Raw genomic sequence first — 11,321 nt, forward strand, 5'->3', positions numbered from 1 at the left:
TAGTGAGGGATGTAGAAGAGAGAATACTTTAAAAAATACAAATGTGCGGAAATATGCATTTAATTCGTTGCAATTATTAGCCTTGCCCAAACTCTACAGACCACCAGCAGGAACCTATGGCTCAGCACAAACATAAAATTACCGAAACTTGTGTAAAGATTAATTCAAGGTGCCAATAAAATGATAGTCAAATATTGCGGAAATGTTGTTAAAATATAATATTGTTAAACTTACTAATTTATTTTATGGATGAATATTTAATATATTTTTACCTTATTTAGTATTGTATTTAGTGTTTACTTATAATCCAATTTTTAGTGGTGACAATAGAAATTAAATAATGCTTGTACTTATTTAGGGAATTGATAACGACATACACAAATTCATGCTACATTCAAAATGTATTAATTTTTTCTTTATAATCATGACAGTATTGATAAGGTAGTAAATAGATCTAATAAAATGATTGCTGTTTTATTTAATGACCTGCTGTTGACTCCGCTAGTGATATCGGCCCCTCACAAAGTGATCGCAGCTTAGAAACGGAAACAGTATCATATGTAGTCTGTCCAAGCGTTAAAACCAGAAGCATTCTACGTCGAGTGCAATTTTGTGAGTTGCCCATCAATAAACTTATTATTATTATTATTATTATTATTATTTAGTTAAGCTTGCCAACAGGTAATGACCTAATTACAGGCAAGCTATCATTAGTTAGGCAGTAAGTGGAATGAGTAGCAGCATGATACTACTCTCCCATTAGGAATCACACTTACTGCCAGCTTATATATATTCTTGCTATATTAAGAGGCATATGTCAGGACAGACCTGAGTTCAGAGGGTCTTGTAAAGAATATGTCGATGTTATTGGAGTCAGCTTTGGTTGAACAGCTGTTAACCATCTGGTATAACGGTGACATTAGTAGAATATTTGTCCTCGCAGATCTTAGTTGAAAAACTTCACATCTTCTACAATTAAAAGCAGGAACCTTAATAAGAAGCTTTGACAAAAGGTAGGGGCATTCAACAGAAAAGCTGAGGACATCCGACAGAAATTTGATTTTAGCAAAATCCCGTCTACTCGCCAATGAATGAAGCTGAACATATTCTAAAAGGGTTTCGTGCTGAAGTCCCCTAGGTGGGTATTGACCAGTTTCATTAAATACCAAAAATTTAGCAAAATGTCTTTGAATCTTCTCCAAGGCCCAGGTGTGGTTATTGTATATTGGTGACCAAACAATACCAGCATACTCCAATTTGCATCGCACATAAGCCTTATAAAGCGATACAATTGCCTCAGCACTATGGAATAATCTCCTGTTACGAAGAACAAAACCCAGAGATTTGTAGGCAGCAGATGTCACATATTCAATATGATTGCGAAAAGTGAGACCACAATCGAACACAACTCCAAGATCCCTGAATTCAGTAGCACGCAGTATCTTTACCCCACCTATCCAGTAGTCACATATAATCTTGTTTAACTTCCTTGAGAAAGTCAACACATAGCACTTCTTAGTATTGATTAGCTGATCATTGTCATTGCACCATTTTTGAATGATGTCAAGATCTTTCTGTAACCTAGAACAATCATCAAGTGTCGAAACTGTACGATAAATCTTCAAATCATCAGCATACATTTGAAAATTTTCATTTAATAAAGAGGTCAGATCATTGATAAATATATTAAAAAACAGGGGTCCAAGGACAGAACCCTGAGGAACCCCTGAAGTTTGAGAGAAAGATTCCGATCTGAAGCCTCTATATTGAACAAACTGAACCCTTTCCTGAAGATATGACTCAATGAGCAAAATCAACCCATCGGACAAACCGAAATCATCTAATTTATAAAGCAGTAACCTGTGATTCACGCGATCAAATGCTTTGGACAGGTCCATATATATAACATCAACCTGCCCGTGCGCATCCAAACTTTCACACAAAAATTGCGTGGTGGAAACCAAATTAGTGACGGTAGATCTTCGAGCCATAAAGCCATGCTGGTTAACAGAGATTTTTGACGATATGTGGTGATATATTCTTTCAAACAGAATAAATTCAAAAATTTTAGCAAAGTTGTTGATTATTGCTATTGGCCGATAGTTGGTTATATCAGATTTATCACCATTTTTGAATATTGGGCAGAGTCGAGATTCCTTCCACTTAGCTGGAAACACGGAAGTTTTAATAATAAGATTAAAGATTATTTTTAGGGGACTTGAGAAAATTGTTTTACAGTCACAAAGTAAAAAAGAGGGTATCTGGTCAGGGCCAGCCGTTTGACTATTTTTCAGCTTTTTTATAGCTTTTTGTACATCATCATCAGATATATCGTTTAAGTATAACACGTTTTTGTTCACAAGTTCAGTAGGACGTTGATTAGATTGTTGATTTTTATTATTTACCATAAATGATTTCGAGAAGTACCCAGCAAACTTATCTACGATATCTTTAGGATCTTTTAATATAGACCCATCATAATTCATGACGTCTGGAATTGAGGTGGATTTTTTTATCGAGTTCACAAAACTCCAAAAGTATTTAGGATTAGCTTTGATACTGGCGCTCATCCTATTCACGTAATTATTGTATGCGTGTCTTTCTTTCACCTTAACCTCGGCTCTGAGTTGTTTAAAAATATTGTAGGCATGAATTCGTTCTGAACGCTTATATCTTTGCCATGCCTTATACTTCCTCCTTATTAAGTATATCAGTTCCCTGTCAAACCAAGCAGGATACGTGCCAAGAGACCCACCCCTCCTCGGAATATGTTTATCAAAAACTGAGTATAACCTTTGATAAAGCAAATCGACAGCACTCTCAGTTTCATATGCTTGTTCTAGAAACGACCAATCTATACTAGACAACTCAATATATAGACTATAAAAGTCTGCTTTTCTAAAGTTATAGTTCAAAGAAGAGAAAGTCGGAAAGCTATGAGTGTCTTCCGTCCAGCTCGTAGTTATCTCCAGTGCCGGGTGGTAGTTGTCTTCCGGAACAAGGACATCGTCTGCTTTAGCAACACGGCAGGACTTATTGCACATAACTAAGTCTAGCAACCTGCCAATACTATTCACAATTTCGTTAAACTGCCTCATATTAAAGAAATCTAAAAAGCGAGAAAAATGTGTATATATGGAGGATGTTGTTGCATAACCCCGCGATTGTGATAAAGTTAGGAAATCAGGCATATTAAAGTCACCTATGATTAATAGATTATTATCAAATAACATATCAGTTGCCATAAGGGAGTCAAAGAGAACTATATAGTCGTCGATTCTACAAGCCGGAGGAATGTACACTAGGCAAATAATGACGGAGCAGCTATCTAGGAAAATTCTGACCAGCAAGATATCAACATGTTTAGGCATCCTAGAGTCATCAAGTTCATTAATGTGAAGGCAAACAGCCCTAATGGTTCTTCTCACTGCCAGCAAAACACCACCTCCCCTTCTATTACCGCAGGCAGAAAAATTTCTATCACATCTAAATAGATTATATGCATCCAAGTCTAGTATCTCACCATCCAAAACAGATTCAGACAGCCAAGTCTCCGACAGGGCTATACAGTCATACGGAGCTGAACTAGATGATACCAATACATTATTTGGCCCCAGTCGTAGTACGCTACCAACTAGTCTGCCTATAAATATGATGCAGAAACCACGACCATCCGCGGATTTCAAGGCCACACACAAAAAAGCGCGAAATCGAGCAAATTTACTCTACAAAATCCGAGGCCGACTGCGCAGCTGCGCCCCCCAAACACTCATCCATACATATAATTCGACCGGTAATCGAATGCAGAGCCCTCCTTTACTCAACACTTTCAAAACGAGCAGCATTCAAAATTTCTTCATTCTAACGACACATACTCCGCGATATGTTCAGACTCGATCGGCAACACCCATCCAACACACTATACGACGTCATTAAAACAACCCCGATTGCCAAGCGCCTCACGCAATACCAAGCACGCTACGTAGAACGCACACTTAACAGTAAAACACTATAGCGACACAGACACTACACACATCACATAAACTTCCAACAAAAACCGGACTCTTAAACCTCGTACCAAAAAGACCTAGAGACAAACTCAAACACCTCCCCACGGCCATACTTCCCTCACACTACCCCGATCTACCACCCGATTTCAAATTACTCGTCGATGAGATTCCTCTCTCGATGAGATGAAGCGGTTAACACCCCCAACTCCCCAAGGACGAGCCGCCCTATGCCATTTCCCCACCAACATCTTTTTCAGGACACCGACCCAGGACCACAACCAGGACCCGGACCACTCACATCGCCCCCTTGCCACCTGCCCGACTCCGGCGAAGGTTTTCTGCAGTTTCCCTACGACTTACGTTACGTGAATGCGGGAGTCCAAATCGAAGACGGCTGCAGACACACTCTCCACCGCCCCCCTAGAAAATAAGTATTTGAATTAGATAGCGAAGCGTACAAATACTTAACTGTTTTGCAGATTACTTCCAATCCGTTTACAATGATCCTGTGAGTAATAATAATAACACTCCGCTGGCATCACCGGGTCAGACTGTAAATGTAAATATCACAGATATTACAAAAGAGGAAATATTAGATGCTATTAAAGCCTTAGACTTAAAAAGTACTAATGGGCCCGATAAAATCCCATCCTTCTTTTTAAAGGATTTTGTCCAGGAGTTTTTGTTATCTCTGTTCTACATCTTCAACTTGGCGCTGAAATCCGATACGTTTCCCAATTCCTGGAAAATTGCGATAATTATTCCTGTATTCAAAAAATGAGTTCGATCTGCAATTGAAAATTACAGACCAGTGGAACTTCTAAATAACTTTTCGACGATTTTTGAGTTGGTGCTATTCAATTGTCTTAATTGTCAGATAATATTATTATTATTATTATAGCGGCTTCTTTAGCGCCGTAAAGACTTAATTTTAGCCTTGAAATGGACCAACTGCGGGCTGCCGGAGTCATCATGGCCCGGTGTCTCTTATGCTCTTAGTTCGCAACTCAGTTTTGTGTGCGGAAATCGGTAGCTGTCGACATAGATACCTGTATTCAGTTTTCCATTCCACTAAGAGCCAGCAGTCGACCGTTGTTATAATTTTATATTGGCTTTCGTACATAAGATGTCTCCACCATCTAAAACGTCTTACTGGTTGACTACATCCTTTGTACAAGAATTTTTAATTCGAACGACGAACAATGAACTGTTTCCAATAGAAATCAAGCCGCTAGCTGTTGCCCTAGTGTCAAAATATCAAAACCAAAACTTCTTTAAACCCGCCGCTCCCTCACAACGCTTGTTTAAGACTGCACTATTGTGTAATAGTTATTTACATTAGAGTACGGGATGTGAATTTTCCGGCACGACAACTGGTTTCGGGCACGATGGCGCAGCCGAGTGCCTGATTAGTTGGAGGGCCGGAAAATACGTCCCGTACGACATTTGTATTAGACTTTTCGGCTGACCAAAATATTAAATCTTTTAAAAATCAAGACTAATTTTATTGTAGAATTTGACATCGTCAATAAAGAATCGAATGCTGTGGAATCAATTCCTTGACGACCGTGACCGCTCATTTGTTTTTTTCCTAACAAATTATTTGCCGGCTAAATTTTCACGGTCGCTTCAAAATTTGATTTTGGTGTATTAATCGAGTGAAAAAAATGTCTAGTATATAATATAGAGTGAGTTAAATGTGACACCAGAGGCAGTATACCTAGTGGCAGGACTAAATTCTGAATATTACCACAAAAATCGAAACAACGTTACATAGGACAATTTTTTTTCACGAAAGTATGTAGTAACTATTCTTTAATTCACAAATTTTTAATAAACCATATTTTATTACAGGCAGTTTTATTAATAGGTGTTTGTGGTGCCTGTCTCTGAAAGGAGTTATATACTCTGAAAATGAAAAATGTCAAGACAAGATATTATATTGATAACCGACACAAAAACCAATATTTGTAGATCGTTTGCCATTACCAATCCAAACTGGGTTGAAACTGTGAAGAAATATATGGAATTCAGGTTAAATTGGTATTAATACAATTAAAACAATTTCAAATAAAATTGACAAATATTTGAACCTTGATTGCCCTATGGACACAAGATTGAAGTTCCTAAAATGATTCGTGATGACTGATGGCCTTCCTTCAACATCAAAAAGAAAATGTACTGTGTTGCAGCTATAGCTCAAACAATGGTGAGTTGTGTCACAAACTTCGATACAGTGCTTTAATCTACTTGAATTTTTAGCAGTTGCTTCCAATGTAACCATCCAACATTGAGAATTCCATCATCAGTACCGTAAGAGAAGCACCACAACATATTGACATTCAACCCAGAAGTAATAAAGCTGACAGTTACCAAATTGTTTCTGCATTGTTCTCTAAAGTGGAGAATTGTAACAATAATGTTTACAGCTGTAATTTTACAAAATAAATTATGTTAATAATGTTGCAAAGTATTAAAATGTCTTGTACTTAACCACTACTTCCTGGTGAAAACGAATCATCTTTCTTCAGGTGAATACAAGATTTTGGGGTTAGAATGTTTTGTTTATTTTTATTTTCCAGTTGCACTTTAGCACTAACAGCTAGTACTGGATAAAGTAGGTACACAAAACCATATATCAACTTCTGTGGTTTAGTTTTATTGTGCAATTTTGCAGATATTTATGAAATACCTGACAATTGTCAAACTTTTTGACATATACAGCTGCCAACCCAATAGGTTGTATTTTCCCTGTTACGATTATGATTATTATTTATTGGTCGATATAAATTAAACAAACACATTTATCGGAAAAATTATACAGGGAAATGTGTTTTTTTACACCAAATTAAAGTAACGTATGGACACTTTAATTTTAAATTAACTGTGAAAAGAATAAATCAACGGTGTCCGCACATTTTTCCCGTACTCCACTAGATTTTTCCCACATTCCACTAGAAATTTTTGACATTGTACGGGAAATCGCACCTCCCTTGACCTAAAGTGTAAGGTAACGCTATATTTCCCAGATTGGGAGGCCGAAAAATGTTTAAATACACTTTACTTATTAAATTACAACATTTTTTAATGTTTTAATCGTAGTGAAGGAATTTAAATGATTTTGATAAAGTATTTTAATTTATCATCTGGGCAACCAGCGAAAGAGTCACATGCAATTGCGACAAGTACACATTAATAGAGCGCGGATTTCAAGCTATTATGCCATACATGATTTTTAATAGCAGGGTAATTTTAAGTTCATATACAGAACTCGCGGATCAAACTTGGGGTGCGTTTTCCTTGATGGTAATGAAGGTAAAAAATGTTTAGAAAAATATTCAGGGTGCAACAGCTTTTTAGTTATGAATTAATCAAATTGACCAATAGAACTCGATCTAATTTTCCCTTTACGAGAAAATTCAGTATTATACCTTCCCTCAATTGCTAAGCAACGTGTAATTCGAATGAATAATAAAATTATTTTCAATATTTATCTGGTCGACTTATCGGAACAGACGTCGTCAAAAGTGACAGCTACTTTTGAAATTACCAAAAATGGGATAATTTCGCCAAAGGCAGGCGAACAAATGTATAGAATCTTCATCAGGGAACACAAGAAGTTTCTTCTTCCGGCAATAAATGGAATACGGTTTGTTATGAGCGAAAATTTCCAAAGCAATTGTAACCTTGAAGGGTATGGGAAATTGACGGAAGGAATATGAATTAAACCTTTGTTGATGGATGGTAAAATGGCGACGTAGCATCAAGTGAGTAATATTACAACCTTAAAAATCTTAGTAAAAAGTGAAATATGCAGGGCCTCTGAAATGAATCGGAATCCCTGTACACTGCATCAGCAACGTATTAGCGCAGCTACACGAGCGGGACGCATCATCGTCGAAATGAAAGAAAAGACTTTTAGGAACATTCTTGACATTGCAAAAAGCTGGAATTACACGTAGGTTTTGAACAACAGATCAAGCACAGTGGCAGTTCTGAAAGAAAGAAGATAAAACTGGATTGAACTAACCTATTTATTTTAGCATCATTATTAGTAAAAATTTAGGATCATATTTTATAACTTAAACGATGTGGAATGCAATAAATGAAATAAGAAACATGCAAAATAAAAAGAATAAAATGTTCAAATTGACCACTTTTCATCTGAAGCAATAGGCGAGCTCGTTTTATTAAATTTTCCCTTGCCAGTCTAAGCATATTAGGAATAACAGCAGCCAGTGCTTGGTGAATTTGGTCATTCATTTCTTCTAAAATATTGATAGGTTCGCGGTAAATACAGTTCTTCAAATATTCTTCTTCTACCGTCGTCATCAAAGGACTGAAGAACAGCATCTTCAGTCTCTGACGTTCTAACTCCTCGCGGGGGATCACCAACTGTAGAAATACGTTATGGCAAACGTCCTGGAAAACGTATTGCAGATTCTCTTCTATCTTCACGTGCATTGCGCCCGCACTCTCCATGAAGTATGAGCATTTCGGCACACTCTGCAGCTATATACATGATTTCAATACAAAGTTTGACAATTTCGAATTAAATTATAACTTGACGTTGTCAAAATCTTCACAGTTACCCAAACATTTACCGGAAATTCCATACCATTCTTACTAGAATTATGTTGCTAGGCAATTCAAACTGTTGGTTAAATTTACCTGAAATTCAAATTAACAGCGTCCTTCTGATTGGATAACTTTAATTATTCATTACAAATAATCTATTATACCCTGTACTTTTATTTAAACGTTATTGCTTTCAGTTATCACCAAGGAAAACGCACTCTAAGTTTGATCCGCGGATCAAATTGAAACTGTATATTCCTTGATGGTAATGAAGGTAAAAAACGTTGAGAAAAATATTCAGGGTGCAACAGCTTTTTAGTTATGAATTAATCAAATTGACCAATAGAGCTCGATCTAATTTTCCCTTTATGAGAAAATTGAGTACCTTCCCTCAATTGCCAAGCAACGTATAATTCGATGAATAATAAAATTATTTTCAATATTTATCTGGTCAACTTGTCGAAACAGACGTCAAAAAACGACCAAAAATTGGATAATTTCGCCAAAAGCAGGTGAACAAATGTATAGAATCTAAATCAGGGAACGCAAGAAGTTTCTTCTTCCGGCAATGAATGAAAAATGGTTTGTTATGAGTGAAAATTTCCAGAGCAATTGTAACCTTGAGGGGTATGGGAAATTGACGAGAGGGATATGATGAATTGAACCTTTGTTGATGGAAGGTAAAATGGCGAAGTAGCGTCAAGTGAGTAATATTACTACCTTAAAAATCTTAGTAAAAAGTGAAATATACAGGGCCTTTGAAGTGAATCGGAATCACAAGAAATTTATCCTGACTCCTGTGCATACACTCTGCATCTGCAACGTATTAGCGCAGCTACACGAGTGGGACTCGTCATCGTCCAAATGAAAGAAAAGACTTTTAGGGACATTCTTGGAATTGCAAAAAAAGCTGGAGTTACACGTAGGTTTTGAACAACACATCAAGCATAGTGGCAGTTCTGAAAGAAAGAAGACAAAACTTGCATCCTCACGTGCATTGCGCCGGTACTCTCCATAAATTATGAGCATTTCGGCATACTCTGCAGCTGTATACATGATTTCAATACGAAGTTTGACAATTTCGAATCAAATTATAACTTGACATTGTCTCAAAATCTTCACAGTTGCCCAAACATTTACTTGAAATTCCATACCATTCTTACTAGAATTATATTGCTAGGCAATTCAAACCTTTGGTTAAATTTACGTGAAATTCAAATTAACAGCGTCCTTCTGATTGGTCAATTATTCATTACAAAAAATCGATTATACCCTGTCCTTTTTTTTAAACGCTATTGCTTTCAGTTATCACCAAGGAAAACGCACTGTAAATTTGATCCGCGAGTTCTGGGACACCCTGTATAATTTGTAATAAATGTGCTATTTGCTTATTTTTCATTTTTATGCATATTATTTTTTTGGTACTTTTTATGTGCTTATTTTAATAATTTTGTTGCATATTTGGGTAAAAATCACCAAGGTGGCAAATTACAAGTTTGGTTTTATGATGAAAAAACTTGGAAGCTATGATTATGAAAATTAGCTTAAATCGTCACTAAACTTGTGTATAAATAATATTTAAATTGGGCAAGCACAAAACACATTAATTTTTTTCTAATTTGTTTTTCAAAAAAGCCATCGCAAAAAATCGTCATTTCGAGAACTTTCTTTTTCTAGCATTAGCTTTTTTTCTTCGGCGCAAATTAGCGCAAATAAGACGAACTATCTTTTTTTAGTAACTTTTTCGGCCTTTTTTTGGTATTTTCAGCCTCGTGGTGCCATATTGCTATGATAAAAACAACAAGTATAATATTATAATATCTTGCTGAAAATTGTGTAAACACAACATAAACAATAAATTTATTGAGAATTTGCAATAGCAGATATCACTCCAGGAATGAAACAGTCATCCTGGGAACATCATTATCATTTTGAGAACATGCCATCATGTCCGGGAACGTTCCCAAAATGACCGTTCACGAAATGACGTAAAAGGATTTTTTTCAATATTCCAAACTTATAAACGCATTCCCGGAATGATGACCTATTGATGTACGCTCTGTAAATAGTGAATTGAGAGGTACTTATCACTTAATTATAATTAATTTGGCGAAAAACACTTATGACGGCCGGTTATAATATCATCTCCTACCACAAACTGCGCCTAGCACCTAAAGGCTGTGTTCATTATAAATTCTTTTCAGCTAGTTACAACTGCGTTCACTGAAATGATGCATACTTTGTCGGACAAAATATTTAAGCATCTTTCTATTTAAATTAATTAGATTTTTTGAATAATAGTTAAAAAACTTAGATGTTAAATAAAATTGGCCGCTGATAAGTAGTGGAAACTGTTAAATATCGTTTATTTTATGGGAATTCCTGGTGTATGTTTCTAAGGATCGATCCTTGGGACGCGTTCTCGAAATGACTTTCCATACATATATCTTGAAATAATATTACCTAAATATTATTTACTTTTGAAGTATATTGTATGATGTACAGTTAAAACAAATAAATTTTAGTATTTACTAATGTTCACTTGTGCAATAAAATGGTAATTTTTGTAATTTATTTGCTGGAAAAGCAAATTTGCCACCTTGGTGATTTTAAGTCATTTACGCAAAATCGATAAATTAAACTCAGTTTCAGGAAAGGGAGGTTTGCCATTTTTTTTTTGTTCCACTCATATTTAGATACTTATTTTAATAATAATTTCGTTGCATATTTAAT

The 11,321-nt window shown here is 35.9% G+C and overlaps 1 protein-coding gene and 1 long non-coding RNA gene across 8 annotated transcripts in view; one reads left to right on the plus strand and one right to left on the minus strand.

The window, feature by feature from the left end:
• LOC138141307 (inositol polyphosphate-4-phosphatase type I A) overlaps nucleotides 1-6,489 on the plus strand; it is a 210,560-nt gene extending 204,071 nt beyond the window's left edge. For 3 of the 7 annotated variants that reach the window (XM_069062027.1, XM_069062028.1, XM_069062026.1), the window contains one exon: nucleotides 4-467. In XM_069062027.1, the coding sequence (XP_068918128.1) occupies nucleotides 4-32 (29 nt within the window). In that variant the 3' untranslated portion in view covers nucleotides 33-467. The other 4 variants (XR_011163071.1, XR_011163070.1, XM_069062025.1 and 1 more) reach the window with 4 other exon arrangements.
• Nucleotides 5,809-7,055, minus strand: LOC138141323 (uncharacterized). The gene is made up of 2 exons (XR_011163081.1): nucleotides 6,505-7,055; nucleotides 5,809-6,439 (listed from the first exon to the last, which is right to left on the minus strand). It is a non-coding gene; the product is annotated as an uncharacterized lncRNA (long non-coding RNA).
• Between the last annotated feature and the right edge of the window lie 4,266 nt (nucleotides 7,056-11,321).

Source organism: Tenebrio molitor, chromosome 1 (assembly GCF_963966145.1).
Source record: "Tenebrio molitor chromosome 1, icTenMoli1.1, whole genome shotgun sequence".
Taxonomy (NCBI): Eukaryota; Metazoa; Arthropoda; class Insecta; order Coleoptera; family Tenebrionidae; genus Tenebrio; species Tenebrio molitor.